Below are 22781 nucleotides of genomic sequence, written 5' to 3'. Positions count from 1 at the left end.
AATATGTTATGTAATATTAAAAGTTACAGAAATTAAATGAATAGCCTTGGTATATCCCAAGTAATTATTTAGTTAAACCTTAGCACTGATAGTTTTCTTACTGTGTAATAAAATACCTCCGGCTGCCATGATCAATAACGTTTCATTCACCGAATATGACGAGCCCTGGCAGCTACTGTAATTACACCCTTGCCCACCCTTCCCATCCCAAAGATTCATTCATCTGGGGATCTATCCACTTGTCTCTGTGTAACCCATCAAGATCCACCGCGAAAGAGAAACAAACATTTAATTCATAGTTTTGATTTAATTTTGACCCGACGTCTACCATTTCTCCACGAATTTCTTTGCAGGCCCTAAATGGATTTCTAATGATACTGACATGCGAAGGCGAAGTCTTCTTTGCCACGCACAGCATCGAGAGCTATTTGGGTTTTCATCAGGTAAGTGCCACCAGCTTCTAGCCCCTCAGACGCTCTCCTTCGCTCCGTTTTTTGATTGATTTTAATTGCCGACGGGTTTTCTAAATATAATCCCGGGTGTTTCTGTTTTTTGGGTCAATCTCTGACATGCGGAAGCGGTCCGAGAAAGGCGGAATACTTTAGACCAGTCTCAGAGAAGGGGTATAATGACCTAGTACAGGTTCACTTTAATGGATGATACAAGAAAAGTAAACAATTTGGCCAAAAATCACAGTATGCTGGCTCGCAAGTATGGCAAATAAAATGAGTAAGGTAACCTGCTGTCGAACACCCTGACCCAAATCCGCGATTGAGGCTCTCAGGAGCCCAGTAAAGTGGCCCAAGCTGCCCTCTACCCACAAAGGGTATGGACCTGAATCGATTCGCGGGTCCGACAGATCATAAATTAAAATCAGATTGCGCAATCGCTGGGAATCTCCTCCAGTAGCGGGGCGTGGCCAGATTGATTCCGATGCGGGCACTCCGATTTGAATTCGGCTTCCTTCGGCCGCATGTTTGGGGTACACCTTCATTGTAGTTCTTTGCCTACTTTATTGTCGAATGGAAATTGAAATTGTAGTTAGCATCCGCCCGAGTTGTTTTATCTTACGTTTTTTCCCCCTTTTTTTTTTTTGAAATTTAGTTGTAAATGTGTAAAGCGGCTCTTGCCACGCCCCGTTTGGCAGCTCAATTAAAAGCGTAGCTCGGCTTCAGGTTGGCGAAAATCAGTTGGGTTTGTTTGCTTTTCGCTTGGCTTTCTGCACAGCCAGGCAGCAAAATGGGGGTCCCTCGAATCCCCACGTCCAACCTTCCTGCTCCTGCTGGCGCGTGCAGAATTTATGTCTCAATTTGTGGCCAACATGGGGCGCATTTTCAATTTGCGCGCATTTTGATTTATACGCCCTGAAAACCCCGGGCAAAAGAGGGCCCAAGAAGTGGAGCGAGAGTGAGAGCTGAGGAATCAATAGGAAGGAATACCCCGGGTGACTGACCCCTGATCAAAATATATACGTTTTCCAGTCGGACATTGTCCACCAGTCGGTGTACGAACTGGTGCACTCGGAGGACCGCGAGGAGCTGCAGCGCCAGCTGCTGTGGAACAGCTTCCTGCCCGCCGACATGTCCAGCATGCAGCTGGCGGAGACCCTGGCGCCGGACAAGGCGCTCTACCTGGAGCGCAGCTTCACCGTCCGCTTCCGCTGCCTGCTGGACAACACGAGCGGCTTCCTGCGCCTGGACATCCGCGGCAGGATCAAGGTCCTGCACGGCCAGAACCGCAAGACGGAGGAGCCCCCACTGGCGCTCTTCGCCTACTGCACACCCTTCGGACCGCCCAGCCTGTTGGAGATCCCGCACAAGGAGAACATGTTCAAGTCCAAGCACAAGCTGGACTTCTCGCTGGTGTCGATGGACCAGCGGGGCAAGCACATCCTGGGCTACGCGGACGCCGAGCTGGTCAACATGGGCGGCTACGATCTGGTGCACTACGATGACCTGGCCTACGTGGCTAGTGCCCATCAGGAGCGTAAGTGTTAAGACCCATTTAATCTACAGAAAATTATAATTGGTTATCCTCCAGTTCTGAAGACGGGCGCCTCCGGCATGATCGCCTATCGGTACCAAAAGAAGGACGGCGAATGGCAGTGGCTGCAGACGAGCTCGCGGCTGGTCTACAAGAACTCCAAGCCGGACTTTGTGATCTGCACGCACCGCCAGCTGATGGACGAGGAGGGCCACGATCTGCTCGGCAAGCGCACGATGGACTTCAAGGTCAGCTACCTGGACACGGGACTGGCGTCCACATACTTCTCCGAGGCGGACCAGCTGGTGGTGCCGCCGAGTGCCTCTCCCACGGCCCACGCCCTGCCGCCGCCGGTGACGCCGACGCGACCAAATCGTCGCTACAAGACGCAGTTGCGCGACTTCCTGTCCACCTGCCGCAGTAAACGCAAGTTGCAGCAGCAGCAGAATCAGCAGCAGACTCAGCAAACCTCGCCCCTGGGTGGCCAGGTGGGATCCCCTGCTCCAGCCGTGGCCGTGGAGTACTTGCCCGATCCGGCGGCTGCGGTGGCCGCCGCCTACTCCAACCTGAATCCCATGTACACGACCTCGCCGTACGCCAGTGCAGCCGACAATCTCTACATGGGCAGCTCTATGCCGGCCAACGCCTTCTACCCGGTCAGCGAGAACCTCTTCCATCAGTACCGGCTGCAGGGCGCCGTCGGTGGCTACTACACAGACTACCCGCACTCCGGAGCCCCTGCCTCGGCTTACGTGGCGAACGGTTTCCTCTCCTACGACGGCTACGCCATCGCCTCCAAGGCGGATGAGAAGTGGCAGGAAACCGGGAAGTACTACAGTGGCTACAGCAGCGGCTATGGCAGTCCAACATCCACGCCACAGGTGAGTACGGTCGGTAGAAAGCTACACCGAACCCATTACTTACTAGATTTCTTGCCTTTCTCACAGCAAATTCCCCTCAAGACGCCCAAGTCTTCACCGCAGGTAATGGAGGTGATATCCTGCTCCTCGGACGGACCCTCGCCAGTGGGTGGTGCCACGCCCAACGGAGTAGGCCAAAGTGTCACGCCCAAAGTGGAGTTGGCCGCCACAACAGCTGCTGCTGCTGCAGCTGGACAGGATCCCTACGAGCGACAGACGGTGCTGATGTGGGGCACCACGCACTCGAGTGGGGTTCCCCTCAACAGTCTGCAGGGCGGACGAAGTGGAACTGGAAATCCAGGCTCCCCGCAGCGAACCACTCCGCTGACCAATGGTCTGGGCTACGCCGCTGCGAACAATAACAACAACGAGCACGAGCCTGCAACGGCGGCCAAGTGGAACGGGACAAAGGAGCTGCCGGGCAAGTCGGCCAGTGCCAGTACGCCGGAGAGCTACCAAATGCAGCACGATGACTCCGGCCTGTACTCCGCCTCCTCGCACACCACCTCGCCCCAGCAGCAGCAACAGCAGTTGCAGCAATCGCAACGCGGAGGAGTTGTTTCCAATGTTAGCGCTCCCAGCAGCTCCCTCACCAGCACGGGCACAGATCAGCAGGCGGTGCACCCACCCAGTTGCCACCAGCAACAGCAACAGCAGCAACAACAACAGCAGCAGCAACATCATCACGCCCACCCACACCCGCACTCGCATCATCACCACCATCATCACCATCACCACGAGACGGCGCATCAGCATGGCAGCGAGGTATGGACGCCCGCCTCCTACACGCAGTACTCGCAGTACTTCACGTACCACCATCCGCATCCGCACTCGCACCATCCGGCGGCTGGCGGCGGTGGCCATGTTCCGGCCCAGTCGCATCACCTGCACCACGGCCACCGCTAGAATGTTGCGGATAGATTGCACCAGTAATGAAGCACCAGCACTCTATGTACTATGTACTCACCCACCAAAACCACTCACCTTCTGATACCAATAGAAACCCACTCCAGTCGCCTGACTACTAACCATAACGATCCTCCCTAGATCATCCTCACCACCCATCAGCAGCAGCAGCATTCGCAGCAGCAGCAGCAGCTGAGTGGTTATCCACTTCACCAGCAGCTGGTGGGAGTTGGATCAGGATCATCGCCACCTCCCCCGCCGCCAGCCTCCCTATCCCGCTCGCCCACGGCCTTGCCAGCGGTCAGCAGTCTGCTCAACGGATCGGCGGCTGCTGCATCAGATATACCCTACCAGCAGCTGGCCATTGTGTCCGCTCCCCTGGTGATCTGCGCCGAGGAGGTGGGCGTGGGCGGTCGAAAGTCAGCAAAGCAGCAACAGTCCCTGCAGCAACTGCAGCAGCAGCAGACGCTGCAACAGCAGCAGCATGCAATATACCAGCAGCAACACCACCACACGCAGCATCATCCGCATCCACATCCGCATCATCAGCTGCTCTATCCGGCGAACATTACGGCGCACACGGCCCTGGCCTACGCCCCGCCAACCGCCGGGGGGGCGTACGCCGATGGCAGTCCGCTGCTCTCCTTCTCCGAGGTGACCAACACGCTGCTGAACCAGTGAGTGTCGTCCAGTGGGGAGGACACACAGTTTTGCCAAAATGTGGACTATGACTATCGTATCTTCCATACAATCTGAACCAGCTACGAATGGATATAGCCAGAAGAGCACGCCATTCGTCCACTCCATCCACTCCTTGGTTGAATCCCAGAAGAAAAGACAACAGCAGCCCCAGCAGAGAAGATTTCTATTTATTTTACTGTGATAATTTATAGATACATTGTATATTGTATGTGACACTAGGTTTGCCCATTAACAAATCCACAACAGCCGTAAAATCCGTATCCAGACTTCCAGGGAATTGGGAATGGGTACTGAGACCTTAACCAGCACAAAGTTAGAAGAAAATGCCGGTTCGATCCTAAGCTTCGATCATTCAATTTCAGTTGTAGTTGCAACCAAAGATTTCTCTAACTTATACTTATCGTTTTAGCATAATGCGATCCATCCAATTGGCTTCGGTTTGCTGCGCCAAACTTTAGTTACATTTCAGTTGCGCTCGCGAACAGAGTGAGGATAAAATGCCTAAATAGTTGCGTTTAAGAGTGCTTAAGTAGCATTTAAGTGAATAAAAGATGCTTGTATCCATATTTAATTGAACCCTAGACGTAACGAGTAATGCAAGACAAAGTAATTTTCATGATTCCTATCGTTTAGCAAGTAATTAAATTAATCCGTAAGCGGATGTATCCGTGAACACACATATTGTACTGTATGTTTAAAGTTTTCTTGAAATTTCTAGTCGCCCGCATAAAAACCTTTACTTATAAATTAAACAAATACCATAATGTACTTGGCAATTCGGCAGGCAATACTGTAGGTAGTCTGTACTACTACTCGTATGATGATAACCGACTATTGGCAACCAGCGAAAAGTAAGCTATCAAAATTACCGCTTAAAATTTAACGATTGATTATGTATCCGAAAAAACGAAACAATAAATTTAAAGTGTAGATAATCTGTCAGCTAATTGACGAAACATTTAATACAATTTCAATTATGAATTTATAAAAGAAAACCGAGTGCATGTAAGGTGCGCCCATCCAAAACAATCAGAGCGAAATAAATCTAGAAAATAATCGAAGTTCTAAGATGTGTTTTAATGATAAAGCTTTGAGGCTTAGGGAAATATATGATTCAGGTATGTGATACGCATTCATAAAAACTAACTTTTCCTACTTTTGCCTAAGAGTATGCCACAAATAGGGCTCATAAAGAGTAATCCCAAAACTATACTGTGAAATCCAGTTAAAAGAGTTCAATAGAAAATAGAATTAAATATTTCTGGTTAGTACACAAACTGTTATTGCTGACAAGTATCCTGTAAATGTAACTAAGATGTTTGCTAAAGGAAAAACTGAAAAAGTTGGGATCAGAGATTAACGTTAAGCAGGTTTCATGACAGATGATTTTTAGCTGCTTTTATATCTATCTGCTAAAAATTCCTTATGCAACAAACAGTTTAATATTTGTTTATAGAATAGCATGAAAAAGAAAGTACTAAGCAGATTTCTTGAGTCAATAGTCATTTTAGTTGCCTTTTTTTTCTCTACCTATTGAAAATCCCTTACCCAACTTTTTTTTTTGGTAAAAGCTCTTCAATCGAACATAATTGGTGGGGAGTTAAGTGTTATAGGACCTCCTACAACATAAATCGTGTTGTAAATAGGCGACTGGCGTCATCCCAATCTGTAATCACTCGGTTTTCCAAGGTGCAACAATAGTAAATCACCATTTTCCATGGAGCAATTGCCATTCAACCGCAAGCCATTACCATCTCCAGACTTAATTGGAGACTTTAGTGCCTTTAATTGACAACGACAACGTGGCACACACACGCGACACACAAAACCTATGATTGACACCTAACAATCATATTTTCCCGGCCATAGCCTCATAGATAATGGAAAGCATTCATCTGAGGCTGGGGCGCGGATCTGAAGACTGACTCGGAGTTCGAGTACAAAGGCATAATCATCCGGCGAAGCGGGAGCGCCCCGAACTCGACTTGAATAGCAAGCAATCGGCTGTGGGCTGCGTTGTTTACGCTCGATATTAAATGAATTATTCTGCAGCCATACTCGTTCGCATTATCCCAAGACCAAACACTTCCACATATCCAGTGTGTGTTTTGGGCCTCGAAAGCCAAACCAATTAATCACTCACAACAGTTCCTATGTGCCGATACAATTGAACCGTTGAACCAAATTCACATTCGAGATATTGGTCGATCTGATGGCTTCATTGTTGAAGAGGCTGCCGGAGCACTTGACTCGGGTTCGCCGAAAGCCCCTCGGGGCAACCCGGGGCTAGGAGCTGCTGCTCCTCCGCCATTGCCAAGCGAAGGTCGCCCGGCAGTGGTACCTTGCCTCAATGGGAAAACAATGGAGGTGTAGTGGGTATGTGCTACCTTTTTGGCATTTCAGAACAACCCCTGACACAAGTCGAGGCAGCAAGTGAACGGCAGTGGGCCAGCCAATTGTCGATGATCGTGCTCCGTTTGGGAAATTTTGAAGAGCTGGCCAAAGTGTCAAAGTGGCCCACCAATAGCATTCCCCAGCCAGCTCATAGCCATTCAAATGTGCTGCGTTATGGTCACTTTATTGTCTGGCGGCCAGTTCGTGTCTTGAGTCTTTCGTTTGACGCATCTTTGAGATCGTTCTCTAATAGATTGCAGCCAACAGCAGACGGAGAAACTCGAACTGAAATAGAAATAAATTCAACAATTAACAAAGTGCGCCGTTTGTTTACTTTGATTTACTTAACGTTTTCTATGTTTCGTTTCTTCTTATTTTGGTCTCATCTTTGTGTTGCCGTGTGCACTGCTGGCTTTGGAGCTTGACCTTTAATAGTCGTGTTGTACATTGTGCCATGGGCGTCTTGGTGGGTCCGTGGCAGATCGAAATGGAGATGGAGATCGAATTGGAGATCGAGAGGCGAGCCGAGTCGAGGAAGCTGGAGCACCCGAGCTGCCTGCAATTGAACTTCAAATCCGTTTTTGGCGGCCTGCCTGTGTAAGTGCAATAAAATGCTGCCAAAGGTGATAATCTTGGCTTATTCATTGCTCTTCATGTTCGTCACTTAAGGTCAATGATATGGCAGAGCTGACCGCACGCCGGACGCGAACGTGATCATCATGGCTCAGCGGACTGAGCGGCCTGACTTGACCTTGCTGCATTGTTGGTTTGACAAATTTGTAGCAACTAGCGGCTGAAATTGCCAGTGACCACCGGATGCGGCTATCATTCGAGCTGCTTCTTCACTCAGCACAGCCAAAGGTGTTTACCCTTCCCCTTAGCACCCTCTGGTGCCCCCGTGCGTATACGCAATCACTGCCATATGACTCGCTCGTTATCAATTATGCCAGCTTAGCCGCTCCACTTTCGATTTCAATGCGCAGCACGACTCGAGCCGAGAAGAAGAAGCCTCTTAATAAACGTGTGAATCTCCCCCGCGGGAGATGGGGGTAGCGCCTTTATTTGCCAGGCCGTAAAGCTCTTCACTGGAACTGAAAACGCCGGGGACCTTGCCGAATAAACAGCTCCGCCAGCGGAGAACTGCCTGAGTGGCGGCGACTCCAACTATCGGCATGAATTATGTGGAATTGCACCAATTTGGCAATTAAACATGTGTAGTCTCAGCGAGTGGGCGGCAGGCAGGGGGATCTTGAGCAAATGCGAGAGCGAGAAAGACCCACTGAGCATAAATGGCAGATACAAATGTATCTGTAGCCCCGTAGCCCCGTGCGACCTTCAATGGAATCACAGCCAGCGATGATGATGATGACACACCTATGTATGTGCACACGTACTTTTGTTGTGTGAATTCTGCTGTGGGTCCCACACCTTCTCACTGTTCTTTTTGCCATGACTGGAGCCACCGATGAACCCCTTTGACATCGCGGCTAATTGCCAAAGCACAAACGAGCAGATCAGGGCAGAACAGAACAGAACCGAATTCCAAGTTCGTGATATGTAGGAATTAAAAGTCAAAGAATGTCGATCAGGGGCCTCGGAACTCCCACACCGCGGCTCAAATTAATTTCGGCAGTTCTACATTGCATTATCACCTCATCATGTCGACATTAGTCACAATGTTTGGCCAACCTCTGTGTTACGAAACTTTAGTTGTTATTAAAATGAGTGTCAATGTGGAGGAATTATTTTCGGGGGAACAAAAGAATGTTTGAGAACTTTAACTCCGGGTGATTTATTAGCCAATTTAGTTCTGAGGAGAAAATAATAGCTTTGGGAACATGAATTTTGAGCTTCATTAAAAGGGGATCATATTTACAGTACTACTAAACAATAGAGTTACTAAATATTCAAGAATTACATTATTGGTTTTGGTTTTGTCAGCAAAGAAAATGGTCTTCAATTGCCCGCTTTATTTCCAATCTTAATCAGAGCCTTGCAAGCCATCAGCGCTGATTGCGAATCTCGAGCTGTGGTCGAGCCAGTCTTCAAGTGTCGCTGGCCATAAGATTGACCTTAAAGTCGGATCTTTTTTCGATGGGATGGTGTGTCAAATGGACCTCCAGCTGGCCGCTCGGGAGCTACCGATTGATGATGCTGGTACGATGAGGCTGCTTCTGCGGCAACGGCAAGTCATTGCTCACCCAATTTCGAATTCCGAATTTCAAAACATTAATAACGCACACACATGTATGGTACTTGGTATATTGTTACAGCAACGCAACAAAACGGGGGGAAATGTGAGTAAAAAACTTGCATTAAATCGCTCTAAGACAATTCCATTGGCATTCAGCGTGTGGCTCAAATTTCACTAATCACCGAACCTTCCTCCATCACTGCCCCCGTCTGTGGGATCAATCATGCGATCCGATCGATCGAATTCGGTTTTCGATTGCCGCACTGAAGGTCGCCCTCCAACGATTCGTCTTCGGCAGCTCGGAGATGAATTACATTTACATTTCGTTAACGTAATTGCTAACGAATTGCTGGCAGCGGGACCCTCATGAAGTAGTTACTACGTTTTACACACCGAAACACACACACGACCCAAAGATCTCTTTGATGTAAAGGTCATATTCGATTCCAGTTGACATTGTCAGAGACGAATTTCGAGTTAGTTATTACTTTCCCACAGACACAGAAGGTTAATAGAATTTTTCGAGCATCAACAAATCGGAAGTCTTGAATTCTACTAGAAACTTTCGAGGCCTTTTCAGTGACCCACCTTTGCTTAGGGAGAGAAATAGACTACACCGAGCGCCATCGCCATGAACACAGTTGAGGAGGAGTGCAGCAGCCTGTCTTACAACTCTAACCCGGTTGCGGAGATTGAGAGGGATCCGGAGGTCCAGTCGCAGTCCCCATCCCAGTCGCAATCCGCATCGCCATCCCAGTTCCAGACACCTGGGCCGCAGACAGGGGCGCGCAAGCGGAAGGAGACCCCCATCCGGGTGCGTGACATGATCAACCTGTACAATTTCGCCACCCAGAAGAACCAGGAACTGGAGCAGGCCAAGTCCCTGTACTTTGGCTCCATCTCCAAGTCGGAGGAGGAGCAGGGATCGGACCTAGAGGGCGGCAACAGCTCCTGCAACATGTCGCTGTTGGAGGACAAGGAGAAAGCAGCCGTTAATGGAGGGTGAGGTTTTAGTTCTTTAGACTTCGTTTTCCATACTAATCAGTTGCCTTAACCACAGTCAAGGAACCCTTCGGGTGACCACCTCGATCAACGATGACAATTCGGCTGACAGCAATGCTGTAGAAAAGTCCTACCAAAGCAAAACCACCATTCGACGCACTAGTCAAGGTGGGTGAAATTGAAAGATACTTTTAAGCTTAAGCTACATAACGTAAAACAATAATCCTAAAGTAATACCATAATCCTAAAGTAAAACCATAGTCCTAAGCTTATGGGTATTCCGAGCTATAGCATAAATTTTAAGACGATTTACAGTCACTATTATATCTTCCTCCCCAGGCGTGCGTATTATTATTGACATCTTCTTCGACAAGAAGGAAAGCGAGATAGACATTGTGGGCAGCCGCGTGGAGACGGACATCCCCGAGAGCCGCATCCTGACCGATTTCCAGCAGCACTCGCTGGCCATGAAGAACCAGGAGCAGAAGCCGGGGGTCCAGGAGGGGCCCAGCGCCCCGTCCGCCTAGGCTGTCCCCAGTTAGCCAGGAGATAACCGACTAAATTCCAGGTTACAATGTACGCGCAGCGTTATATATGTGTTATTTTCTTTATTTTTGACAGCAGCTAGCCAAATACGACAATAATAAACCATCGATTGACTCTCGACTCATTCGACTTCGACTTCCTGCCAGGTCCGTCACGAAAATGAAAATGTTAAAAAGAGTGTGGTAGGTGGGGGGAAGGGGAAAAGCTAGGAAAACCCAACGCCCAGCGAATATGAATGAGGCAACACACGACTGCGATGAAAACCTGAGTGCGCCAAACGCTTGGCGGTTCTCGTCTTCTTGGCTTTTTGGCTCTTCGGCTGCACCACGACAAAAGGGCTTTGAGGAGTAAATAAACGACTTGAATCGAAAACGAAGATGAAAATGGAAAATGGAAATCTTCGCTTACAAAACCCAGCCGCCAGAAATCTGACAATGATGCCGCCAAAAGACCAGGCGAATCTGAGATGGGGAAAATGCTTTCGCAATAAGCCGCCCAATCTGGCTCAGATCTTTTGGCCCGCTCGATTGCTCTATTTAGCCCGCCTCTTCTGTCTGCCTCGGCATACCCAGCTGCCGGAGTGCCAGCTTCATTAGTGCCATCGGTGTACCACTGGTGAAGCACCAGTGTACCACCACCTAAGCACCTAAACGTTCCAATAAATTAGACAAATAAACACCGGTGGGTGAAGGGTTTCCCTAAACGGTGGCATTGCAAATGCTAATAACGTGCAATGAGAATGAAAATGGAAATGAAAATGAAAACGAAGCTGTTAACGGTAAATTGAAACTGAGAATCTGGCTGAAAATGAAAATGAAGCTGCAATGTTAACGCTTTGCTGGCCTGGGGATCACAAAAAATACCCGACTGAACTTCGTTAGCCGCCCGAGAAGATCCGGCACAGTGGTATTGGATCAGCTACTGTTAATATAATTTTAATAAAATATGATATGAAAAGGAAAACCATTAAATTTTATTTTGTGGCAATAGAACACAAATACGATATGAATATTCATCAATTGAAAATGTTGTAAAGTTTTTGTCTATTTTAATGTTTAATTATTTTATAACAACTTTTTCAATACAAAAACTATATTTTCGTTAAAAAAAATCTTTTTACTATACACTAATTTAATGATATGATAGTAGTAGAATAATAATTTGTTGTTATGTTAATAACACATTTTGCGTATTCATCTAGAGACTTTAGTTTGAACGGTGGCCATGAAAGAATACTGCAAATGTAATAACCTTATAAAATAAATATGGTTTGATTGGCTTAATATTGTGTGATATTTTATGAAGACAACCCATAAAGCCATGCCTTAATGCGGAGATTACAGACCTAAAACCACTACAAACTACCACTTCTTGACTCAGAACTCGCCTCATTTGACCGCATTCGAAAGTACCCATTTGCATAGATTTCTTTACAAATGAACAGAATTTTCTCTGCGGCACGTGGGCGTCGATTTCGCCCACTGTGCGAAGCAGTCCGATGACGAAGCTCGGCCGGGCTCTTCTCCAGATGAGAAGACCTGGCCTGTAGCGGGCGGCCTAATGTGAATCTTTAACCGAGCTGGGTGCACTCGCAGTCTTCAGTTCAAAGCGCGACTTCGAACGGAGCGGTTGTGTTTGTTTTTCGATCCGGGCGCACTCGAAACCCTCAGATACAAGACACAGAGTTCGAGACCAGTAGGCGTGCTCCGTCCAAAGGACTGTGAAAATCAGAGTGCTAGAGTGTGTTGATGGCATGCCTATAGCACATCGTATGCCAGATAATTTATGCGAACCAATTTGGTGCGGCTTTGATGTGCGAGTGCTCTTGACTTTGTTTAGAGCCACTGCGATTGCAACTGCAGCTCCAGCTTGCGCCTGACATTTGATCTTTGCAAAGATCACATCGCACTGAATCACCTCGCATTACTGGATAGTGGATAGTGGATGTGTGAAGAGAGCTCCGCGACCATATGGAATACATTTTAGCACACCACCTACGGCGACAATTAGTTTGTTCAATTTGAAGATACTCCGCCAAGCGACGCGGGCGAAGGTGAGCCCGCCAATCGGTTGCCATCTAACATCTTTTGCTTGCATCTTAATAACTTCCTCTGCATCTGCGAGTCCCATGCCGTCGGGGGGTCGAATCGAAAACAATTAGAAAAAATGCCAACTATGGCTGGGTAGGAATACCTTCGGCCTGGCCTGGCCTGGCCCTGCCGTAATCAACCTGTAATGCCAGCTAATTGGCATAATTGTTGCTGTATCTGCTGCTATTATTCGCCGCTGAGCATCTTCGGGCTAGACTCGCAATGCTCTTTCAGTGGAAATGGCTGGCAAAAATGTCAAATAGGCTTCGCCTTTTGCTGGCCACCAGGCAGCTTGGAAAAGCCAGAAGAGAAAAAACGCAAGAAACCAAACTGCAACCAGCATCACGAGTTCAACCCGAGGAGGATAAAGCGGTAAATATTTTCCGTTGTCAAAAAGGTCAAGACAAGGAAAAACCGCCAAACTAGATGCCAGTTCGGCATTGTTGGAGTAGCTTTTATTTCTTTCCTACCACCGCTGCGGCTGCTGCCTCGGCTTTTGCCACACGCACTTGGCTCAAACCGCTGCTGGCCACAACTTGCCACAAATGTTGCGGTTAGCATTGAGACAGATGATCTCGTTAGCCGAAAAGTATGAGATTTTATTGGGCAATTGAACTTTGGGAGCTCTGCGAAACGATGTTCAGCGGACCTGCTAACCTAATAAATTACACGGCGACGATTGGCCAGGCTTTTATGGCTTAAAAACATTTCAATTCCAAAGTTAATTGCGAGAGTGCACCTTAATGGTAGCCTAAATGGTGAAGCGAATGTATTTATGGAAATAATGTTTTTATTGTTAGTTGTTCATTTAATTCATTTTAATGGTTGATTTTATTCACCGTTTAAAAATAGTTATTCTTGGGAAATATATTCGCTAGTAAGTTACAGAGATACAATTTTAAACCTTTATCTTAAATTAATTTATATTTGCTTTCGATTTTTGACAATCAAATATTTTGACAAAAATGTATTAGTTGAAAAATCGAAAAAAGACACTTTCATATCAAAAAAGATTATCAATTAATCTTTTAATGGTTGCAATGGTTGCTTAGTCTTGTAAAACTGAAGTTCATGCAAAATGGTTGACAGCAATCTGCCAATTTTTGACATTATCTGATGCTATCCGATTTTTTGCTTGTGTCAAAAGAGTGTCGAAGCTCTGTTGGTAAATATCAACAGCATTAAATCAAAATCTGAAGAGACACTGGAACTGTCAATACGGCAAGGCGAGTCTTGTACTGGCACCTAGTGGAACTTGACAAATTAGTTCTAGACAGATAACTTTTTCGCCACATTTGGCATTTTGTAAAAGCAACACAAGAACCATAAAGACGCTCTTGACCCAAGAGGAAATCATAAAGCTAAGAGCCTTTGCCGGACAAGTCCATTTCGCTCAATTTGCTTACCATAAACGGTCATAAAGTGCAATTTTCCATTTGGGAGGCTTGTTTGCGACTGCGATTGACAGTTTTATCGGTGTGACTGGTTATATTCGCGAGGAGCGGAGTGGCAAGTGGCAAGGTCGCAGAATTCAATTGTAGGTGGAGGTCGAGGCAGAGGCAGAAGCAGAAGAATCAGTAGAATCCGCAGAAGCGGGGGAAGAGCATGGCGAATTCTGCCAGCCAATAAAGCGGCACCAACTACTGAAGTTAATGTTTTTTAAATTACAATTCATTACGAACGCTTTGAATCGAACGAACAGCTTGGTGGCGTAGAAAATTAGGCAGTGGCGAAGAAAAGCCCAGCAGTTACATTATTATCGCCCCTGATCACCTATGTGGAGATATTTTTGGGAAAGTTATTACTTAAGTAAACAGAGTTTCGGTTACGCAAGGATTGGCAACAAAAGACATATTACGGCTGGGTGATGGAAGGGAAGGGCTGTTAAGATGCGAGCTATTGTATAAGGCAATTAGCGCCAACCCATAGGCCCTGCCTGCACTTTCCCATCAATTGTGCCCGAGTCCATTCAATATCATATTAATAACTTTCGGTTTTAAGCTCTCCAGCGGCGTAATACCCCCCAATTCCCCCGGACGGATCCCCGGAGAGAGAGAACAATCGGCGAAATGTTGGCACAAACGCAAATTAACCCAACGCATTCGCGACTTTTGACCCTGGCTTTGTTCTGCTCAGCTTTATTTTTGGCCAGTGAGGTAAGTCCCACACATACCCTTAGCCCAGGGGCTCGAGCCGGGGAATCCGAAAGATATTCCCGCGGATTCCAGATTCCAAAGCTGATTGTGCACGTGAGAGAGCGTTGAAATGCAAATCGCGGATTTGTATAAATATTTAAACGAAGTATTTGTTTGTGCGGCGAAGGTGCTTATTATCTTCCTTCCGAAGATTGCAATAATTAAGCACTTGTACGATCGATGCTGATGAGGCCCCCACTAAGTGAGCATTCAGGAACGTTTTTAGATACATTTAATATACAATTTAATTTTCACCCGACCCCAACAACGAAGGCATCCCCAGAAATGGTAATCACTTAGAAGGGTGATCATCACAGTTGAAAACGTGACCCCTGGATCAGTATTCAGTAATTGCTATTCAGAAGTGATAAGTACACATGGGATTGCATAGGAAGTAACCGTATAAGATATAAGATATAGGGAACTTCCCCTAAGCCAAGTTTTATTATCAGTATTTAGCAAATATTTCATTGAAAGTTCATAGGTCAATTTTGATTGCTTGGAACTAAATCTGAAATTTGATAATAAGTATTACCTAACTTAATATAAAGCGAATTATAAAGCCAAGCCAGGCAAACACGTTTTCAGTTTTAATTTAAATGAGACATTTTATCTGAACCCAAGTTTAATCTGCATTCCTTTCTTCAAGCAAGAACTCATAATCATAAATTCAAAAGCAAATATTAGCTACGAAGCGACCAGCAATTAAAAGTAAAATTCAAACTCAGAGGATAGGTTTTTGGGTTTCCCTATTTTGATGTTTTTTTTAATGAAATGACTTTTGTTATTTACAGCTGGTAAAATCTTAACAAAAGTGTGTAAAAATGAATGTAAAACTTAATGCCAAAATAATTGCACACCTCGGGAAGTAAAACTTTATCTGCCTAAGCAGTGACTTTATGGGGTATTACTTGCAGGGAAAGAATAAATCAAAGCGCCGTAAAAAACTGTCAATAAAATTGTTTAATTATTCAGAATGGATGGATTTTCGCTTTCATTCCGCCTTAGCAGACCCCGTTTGGAGGCCTGCCCCTGTGCCACCGACATTTTGGTCGTCTTTGCCACCGAATCGCTTCCCAAGACACTTTGAGCAACGGCGGAAAGTGTTGTAATTTGGCGCTCTTTACGCTTTGTTTCGTTTTTAATTTATTCTATGTGTGTACGGGTGCATCCACATCCACAACCCACAATTCACACACAGGCCGGCGCACATGGCTCGGCCTCAGCTTCAACTTCAGCGTCAGCCAAGCAAAGGTCTCGGGGTTCGAGATGGATACGTATTAAAACAAAAGACTCCGCTGACCAAGTGACCTTTTTTCCCGACTCGTCTGACACTTTTGCAGAAATGGAACACACACCAGAGAGCACCGTGTGCTGATTGTTTTCGCTATTTGCATACAAGAAATTAAAACGCAGCCCGACTCGAGGATGAAGTCGGTGCCGCAGCCGGTGCCGCGACTGTTATGTAACGGACGAGTGGGCAACTGGGCGCAGAATGTGTGTTTAGTGTGCCTAGTGTGGCCCGTAAAGATGCCTGAAATGAAATTGAAGAGCGTTTCAAATTATGGCAAATTACCCGCGATACAAACACACAAACGGCGTCGGGAAATTGAAAACTCGGCTGGCAAACCTTGGATGTGTGCCTTCGCAGTTGCACAATCGCACTTCCTTAAGTGATTCCCATTGCCTGTCGTATTAGGAATAATAGCACTCCAGATTTGCCCCTGCAGCTCTCGTAATTTGTGTCTCTAAGCGATCCACATAAGGGAATCTCCATTTAGTTTAACTAGCTTCTAATCAGAGTTTATTGACGTGCCTTAAAGACGGGCAATTTGAATGAATCTGCTTTTTATTTGTTTTATAAGAAAATATTTGGAGCTTTTTAAGGATGATATATCTGTATATGTGTTACTAACGTTAACAATCCTCTTGGAAACTGTAAACTAAATCCTTTAAAAACTATTAAAAATCTTATTCATCATTTCTTTCATTTATCTTTAAGATATTCTTAAGATTAAGATCTTTAAGACATTCATTATGGAAAATATCCAAAAAGCAATCGGATATGATAACTCGGAAAAAATTAGATTTATTATAGCTTAAGGTAAAATATAACCTTTTGACATACCAAAATATATAATCCTAAGATATTCCCCACACATATGGCACTTAATCAGAAGTAGCAACTAGTGATTGTTTACCCTGCTATAGTGAAAGGAAGCCGCATCTGTGAGATACACCAGGGAGATAGGCAGTCTCGCGAGCATAATCTGTAATTGGCCACCTTTGCTGGGGCTTTCTCAGACCCCCGACTTTTGGAGTAGCTCAGCAAATGACACACAGATCGATATCAGCGAGTACTCGTGCCCAGCGTGTGTGAATGCGATTGTGGCAAGTCGTAAGCTTTACGCTTTGGGCTCCGGGCTGGGAGTTGGGTTGGCGGAGCTGGGGTTCCAAGCCGCAGGTCGGATTTGGGCTGAAGTGATGAATTGTCGCGATGTCATAACTTGGCACATGGTGCCACGGCTTCTTGCATCAGGCGACCTGTGCTGCTGTGTGAAATGTCAACTTTATTTTTAGTCGGTTTTTTTGTGGAAATTGTTGTTTCTCCATGCGGTGCTTAATTGTAATGAAAAAATTTCACGTCGACAGTGGCAAATTATAGCCCAATGACTTATCGAAATCTGCCACTGGATCTGCACGGAGTATGTGTGAGGCTTCCGCTTAAGTCCGTGAAAATATTTTCCCAGCATTCCGATCTATGAAGTCATGAATCTCCCTTCGCCAGTACCTTATGCAAGTCGCTACTGGTCAGGGAGAACTAAAGTTAATGATAATTGCGGGCAATGGTGAGACTGAATATCTATAAAAAAGTATTGAACAGAATGGCAAATATTTAGAATTTAATTACGAATGGAATTCTTAGTAATATTAGTATTAGCACAATAGGTATAGATGTTGTTATTATTTATATTTACCCCTTTACTGCAGGCTCAGAATGCCATCCAGTCAACGAATCCTGCCTCGCAGCTCATGCAGAAGACCTCCTTCTCCTGCGCCGGACGTCCTGCCGGCTACTATGCGGATGTGGAGACGGGCTGCCAGGTGTACCACATGTGCGATGGCCTGGGCCGGCAGTTCAGCTACACCTGCCCCAACACCACGCTCTTCCAGCAGCGGATGCTCATCTGCGACCACTGGTACATGGTCAACTGTTCCAAGGCGGAGAGCAACTATGCCGCCAATCTGCTAATTGGTTTGTATCCAACAAATGTGTATTAGAAAGGAAAACAATTTTAAAGAGAGAAACTATTTTATAGGTCAGCGGGACAAGCCCTTTGTGAATGATGAGGAGAACAGCCTGCGTACTCCTAGGCCCGATCTTCTCGATCGTCCCTATGCGCCCGACTACTCCGGGGAGTCCTTCAGAAGCCAATACAAGGTGATTATTTATTTGAAGAGCAGAATGTAGATTTAAAATATAACCTTTTGTTGCAGCAGCTGACTTCCAACCAGAATCAGATACGCGACGAATCCGTCAAAGGAGTTGGCTCGGGAAAATTGGATCCCCAGATATCGCAGACACGCTGGCGCATCCCACCGCCCAGCCGATTGATACTGCCTCCAGCCTACGAGCCGCAAATCGAGCTGCCAAGCTCGACGGCCAAGCCCAGGTTAAGCACCACCACAACCACTCGAGCGACTACCACCACCCGACCAACCACCACCACACGGGGAACAACTACAACCACCACCACGACGACGACCACTCGAAGACCCCTGGTGACCACCAGGCGCACAGAAGCCCTGCACAACCGGAGGCCCCTTTTCCAGGCCTTGGAGCAGGAGACGGATGACTTGGGCACCAGCCACAGCACTCGGTACAACACTTCCGCGGACTTTAACTCAGCGGAGTCCCCTTTCCGAAAGCAGTCCAGCAGCACCAAGTTGACCAAGTTCGTCAAGACGCCCTCGAAGATCTATGAGCCGCCCTTCGTGTACCCCATCTACAATCTGGAGGAGCCGCAGTTGCAGGGGGGAGGAGTAATCTCCTCCACGCTGCGCACATCCACGGCGGCTCCTTTCAGTCCGGTTCCCAGTCGCTCGGAGGGCAGCACCACCACAACTCCCAGGCCACTGACTCGTCCAACCACCGTGGCCGGAGTGCCCTTCTCTTTCGCCACTCTCCCCACGACGGTTAGTACAGTGGGAGCTCCCCCACGCAACGACAACAGGACACCAGCTCCGGCCCAGAGCTTCCGCCTGGCCACTCCCACCAGCACTGCAGCACCTCCAGCGTCGCCGGCGCAGCTGCCCTTCAACGATTTGCTGCCTCCCTTTGTGGACTTTGTGCCTCACGATATAGCCACCACCCAGGGTCCGCCCATCTACTACGAGTGGAAGGTGCCCTCGAACGGCCTTGAGCCGCCCAAACTGGATCCACCAATTGGCGTGGACGGACGCGAATATCCAGAGACCAGCGGAGACTACGCGGTCCCCAGCAAACAGGATATATTCAACACTCGGTTGAACGACATTGGAAGCCACCAGAAGAAGCCGGTGCAGGTTACCTCCCCCATCCACCAGTCGAGCACCAGCCACCGGCTGGCCATATCGAGATCCATCAAGGCCAAGGAAGAGGAGAAGCAGCAGCCGGATCAGGCACAGCGACGCTCCGATGTGGTGGCCAGCTCCACGGACATCAGTCATCTGCGCAAGCAACTGCTCATTCCGGAGTACGCCTTCCCGCTGGAAACCATCGGGCGGACGGGCTACGGCCCCGGCGGAGGGGGAGCGGCGGCGGGAGCTGGCAGCTCTGTGTCCAGCGGCGGGGATCTGTACAACTCGTTTCAGCTGAAGATCCCCGAGCAGCGGGCCAAGTGGTTCGGCGAGAACCCCAAGTGTCCGGAGTGCCATCCCTCGTTCGTCCTGCCGGGCACCTGCGAGCCCTGTCTGCGCAGGTAGTCCCATGTCACATCCACTCCTGACCGCGTCCTTCCCATCGCCCATCAGACGCATCCATTATCCGCATCCGCATCTGCATCTGCTCCTAGCCCTAGTATTAGCCTCCGCTGAGAAGCCCGGAGAGAAGCATCTACCACGCATTTAAGTGTTAATGTTATTGTATATCCGCAGATTAATTATTAAACTATACGAATATCTTTGAGAATAATGTGTTTTTTTTTTTGGGGAAGGTGGACCAACTATGTTTGATTATCCATTGTTGAAAGAGATGAGATCATTTAGTTAAGGAGTTATAAAAGGGGTAGCTACTTTGTGAGAGCTTAGCTCGAGACTATACTAATCAGATGGGTATTGCCATGAAGAACAATATGCATAGATTAGGCCACAAATAAGACACCAATCTTCATCCATGAAGAACCTGTATTTACAATAGATCTACCTCAAATCTCACTTTTTAACTATTCATCGTAGAAATTAGATATAGGTGTTAAACAAAAGTAGGCATAATTTTAGACATCTCCATTTTAACAGTCAAAATTTAGAAGTCCGTCTTTATGGTTTTTGGGTCAATTTTTCGATTTTTTCAAAATTTATTCAGGTCAGTTAGATATACAATTATGGGGGACTCTTCCGAAGTAAAGCCGGATTTACTGAATCAAGTGATCGTGCCCCCCATACCCAAACTGGGCGACTCGCATCTGTACTGGATGTGGCGAATGCTTATTAAGACGTATCTGGCTGCCATAGGACTTTGGTCGCGAAACCTTCCGAGGGAGGTAAATAGAACCTTTTTATTATAGGCGTCTTTAAAAATATTTTCCCACCACTTTAGAGCCCCCACGCGAAATTTGTACTGCTGAGCACCTTGGAAATTTGGGCTATTCGAAAGGAGTACGATGTGATGAGTTGCAGAGCTATTTTCGAAGATCTTGAACAGCGATTTGCTGCCCCGGCTAGCCGAAACAACTCGATGGATAGCATTATGTAAATGTATTAGGAAGATCTCGTTCGATTGGAGCCTTTCTATTTCGGGGACACCCATTTAACGTTGTATTCCTTACTAAAAATGTTTTGTATTAAATTCTGAATTCCGTGAATCCACTTTCGATTACGACCATATCTTCTTCTAATGAAGTTATTGATGGTTATACATAATATAAATAATATGAAATTTGAGAAATTTTAAAAAGCAAAAGACCGGGAAATTGTAGTGAAGCCATAAACCACGAATTGAAACCAAATAAAACATCTCGTATGTTGGAGAGCTGGTTGTGAAGTTATAAGTAATCGGGCTCTCCAAAAGCGGACACCTATTAGAAGTTAGCAAGGACTCGAACCGCTCATCTACATACACATAGATCGCAGAAAGTAAAAAGCCCTTCTCTTATTTACAACACTAGATGGCGCCAAACAGATAGTCTCCAAAAGATATCGATATATTGATATCTGACTACCTTTTTCCCATCCCTACTTTTGACACATCGCTTCGCTCAATAAAAACAAATCAATTTCGTCTGTCCGAAAAGAAGCAATATTATTTCAAACTAGGAACGCACAACGCTGAGCGAATAAAATTAACAAGTCCGTAAACAAAATTGAAATTAAATTTTAGATTTTTTCAGCCCAGAACCCAGAGAGATCCTTCAAAATGACACGTAAGTGGGGGCATCATGGAGCCATTTTGTTGATGGGCCGCTGGGCACTTATTAAGTGGAACGGTATCTATTCGAATAAATGGCCAGGAAATGGGGTAAACTTTTTGTGGTAACCTGCCTCTGGAATAAGGGAGCATTACGGAGAATCTGTGTATAGTTTTCCATGGGTAATTCCCGGCTGCAGCGACCAAAGAGCAGGCAAAATCGATGGGGCCACCTAGGACATGTGAGCGCCTCTAACCTCTCTCGATCAACAGATTATGCAGATCACGCCTAGCACGCGCCATCAACCAGGTGACACGTATTAACTAGTTAATATGGAATTTACATTATAGGCGGCAACCAACGCGACCTGGCCCGCCAGAAGAACCAGAAGAAACAGGCGGATGCCACCAAGGGAAAGCGAACCGACAACCTCACCGTGGAGCAGCGCAAGGCCAGGTAGGCAGTAGCTATATCTACTGACCAAATGGAACCCCCATATAACATAATGTATCATCCCATCCCCAGGGACGCCGAGCTGATGCGCGAGAAGCAGAAAAAGAAGGAGGAAGCCGCTGCCGCCGGCACAAGCAAATAGTTGACCCACTGGCCTTGCAGAGATCCGGTCTCCGGATGCAGAGCCACAGAGGTTAGGCACATAGTCAGTCGTTCGTCAGCCAAGACCCCGATTCGCCCCAGGACCTAGGATATAGTCGATCACGTGGTTAAATTGTACATGAAGCAACACAACAGCATAGACAAGTAACGAGGATTGTATACATTTCAACGCTCTGCAACTACGCATAGATATTACCGGGCTGTACAGCGCGCGACATAGCAATAGCAATAGGTGGTGCCACCCAAGGACCTCGATTCGATTCAGTTCCCGGTTTCGTTCTCTTTCACTTGCAGTGCCGCTGTACGTTAATTAAGTACTCTAACTTCTTATTTCTCCACCTACCTGACTAAATTATTTACTGTAATGTATATATATAAATTTTCAAATAAAACATAATATGCAGCCGCCAGAAAGCCTCGATTATGTATTATTGTGCTTAAAGAAAATATATATATAGATTATGGCACGCAATGAGAGTCGATTGGTGCCTTTGGTAACCGAAACTAACGCACTAACCTTTTATAGTCATGATCGGCAAGATGGGCGCCGTAGAGAGAGATACAAAGATTGATGTTTGCCCAAGCCCAGAGCAATTCCCATAGGTATAGTTTATTAACGTTGAAAATAA

The 22781-nt window shown here is 46.7% G+C and overlaps 5 protein-coding genes across 11 annotated transcripts in view; all 5 read left to right on the top strand.

The window, feature by feature from the left end:
- LOC108025271 (single-minded homolog 2) overlaps positions 1-5564 on the top strand; it is a 30595-nt gene extending 25031 nt beyond the window's left edge. For 4 of the 6 annotated variants that reach the window (XM_050888866.1, XM_017095636.3, XM_044095567.2 and 1 more), the window contains 5 exons: positions 354-443; positions 1482-1986; positions 2041-2864; positions 2931-3668; positions 3951-5564. In XM_050888866.1, the coding sequence (XP_050744823.1) occupies positions 354-443; positions 1482-1986; positions 2041-2864; positions 2931-3668; positions 3951-4490 (2697 nt within the window). In that variant the 3' untranslated portion in view covers positions 4491-5564. Of the gene's footprint in view, positions 1-353; positions 444-1481; positions 1987-2040; positions 2865-2930 lie in introns of all 6 variants that reach the window. The other 2 variants (XM_017095672.3, XM_017095681.3) reach the window with 2 other exon arrangements.
- A 3982-nt stretch (positions 5565-9546) lies between these two features.
- On the top strand, positions 9547-10767 carry LOC108023622 (uncharacterized). The gene is made up of 3 exons (XM_017093236.2): positions 9547-10101; positions 10160-10269; positions 10441-10767. The coding sequence occupies exons 1-3, from the start codon at positions 9731-9733 to the stop codon at positions 10626-10628; spliced, it is 669 nt and encodes a 222-aa protein (XP_016948725.1). The 5' UTR covers positions 9547-9730; the 3' UTR covers positions 10629-10767.
- Positions 10768-12234: 1467 nt separating this feature from the next.
- On the top strand, positions 12235-20105 carry LOC108025352 (uncharacterized). Of its 2 annotated transcripts, none has more exons than XM_050888880.1 (5): positions 12235-12700; positions 14739-14893; positions 17924-18188; positions 18253-18374; positions 18434-20105. In XM_050888880.1, the coding sequence occupies exons 2-5, from the start codon at positions 14807-14809 to the stop codon at positions 19895-19897; spliced, it is 1938 nt and encodes a 645-aa protein (XP_050744837.1). In that variant the 5' UTR covers positions 12235-12700; positions 14739-14806; the 3' UTR covers positions 19898-20105. The 2 variants fall into 2 exon arrangements, with proteins under 2 accessions (XP_050744837.1, XP_043951469.1); XM_044095534.2 differs by having other exon boundaries at positions 18431-20105.
- A 304-nt stretch (positions 20106-20409) lies between these two features.
- Positions 20410-20998, top strand: LOC108023751 (uncharacterized). The gene is made up of 2 exons (XM_017093392.3): positions 20410-20673; positions 20730-20998. Exons 1-2 carry the CDS (start codon positions 20452-20454, stop codon positions 20883-20885), a joined length of 378 nt encoding a protein of 125 aa, XP_016948881.1. The 5' UTR covers positions 20410-20451; the 3' UTR covers positions 20886-20998.
- Positions 20999-21360: 362 nt separating this feature from the next.
- On the top strand, positions 21361-22566 carry LOC108023419 (putative SERF-like protein). The gene is made up of 3 exons (XM_017092908.3): positions 21361-21552; positions 21888-21993; positions 22063-22566. Exons 1-3 carry the CDS (start codon positions 21546-21548, stop codon positions 22130-22132), a joined length of 183 nt encoding a protein of 60 aa, XP_016948397.1. The 5' UTR covers positions 21361-21545; the 3' UTR covers positions 22133-22566.
- Positions 22567-22781: the final 215 nt, after the last annotated feature.

The sequence above is a fragment of the Drosophila biarmipes genome, chromosome 3R (genome assembly GCF_025231255.1).
Source record: "Drosophila biarmipes strain raj3 chromosome 3R, RU_DBia_V1.1, whole genome shotgun sequence".
NCBI lineage: Eukaryota > Metazoa > Arthropoda > Insecta > Diptera > Drosophilidae > Drosophila > Drosophila biarmipes.
This window is presented reverse-complemented; position numbering and strand designations above follow the sequence as displayed.

Bases quoted from the DNA above. Each gene is read 5' to 3' on its own strand.
- LOC108023622 (XM_017093236.2), top strand. From the start codon at position 9,731: ATGAACACAGTTGAGGAGGAGTGCAGCAGCCTGTCTTACAACTCTAAC. The intron at 10,102-10,159 runs GTGAGGTTTTAG...CCTTAACCACAG, and splicing joins AAAGCAGCCGTTAATGGAGG to TCAAGGAACCCTTCGGGTGA. The intron at 10,270-10,440 runs GTGGGTGAAATT...CTTCCTCCCCAG, and splicing joins CATTCGACGCACTAGTCAAG to GCGTGCGTATTATTATTGAC.
- LOC108025352 (XM_044095534.2), top strand. From the start codon at position 14,807: ATGTTGGCACAAACGCAAATTAACCCAACGCATTCGCGACTTTTGACC. The intron at 14,894-17,923 runs GTAAGTCCCACA...CCTTTACTGCAG, and splicing joins CTTTATTTTTGGCCAGTGAG to GCTCAGAATGCCATCCAGTC. The intron at 18,189-18,252 runs GTTTGTATCCAA...ACTATTTTATAG, and splicing joins TGCCGCCAATCTGCTAATTG to GTCAGCGGGACAAGCCCTTT.
- LOC108023751 (XM_017093392.3), top strand. From the start codon at position 20,452: ATGGTTTTTGGGTCAATTTTTCGATTTTTTCAAAATTTATTCAGGTCA. The intron at 20,674-20,729 runs GTAAATAGAACC...CCACCACTTTAG, and splicing joins CGCGAAACCTTCCGAGGGAG to AGCCCCCACGCGAAATTTGT.
- LOC108023419 (XM_017092908.3), top strand. The intron at 21,994-22,062 runs GTAGGCAGTAGC...TCCCATCCCCAG, and splicing joins GTGGAGCAGCGCAAGGCCAG to GGACGCCGAGCTGATGCGCG.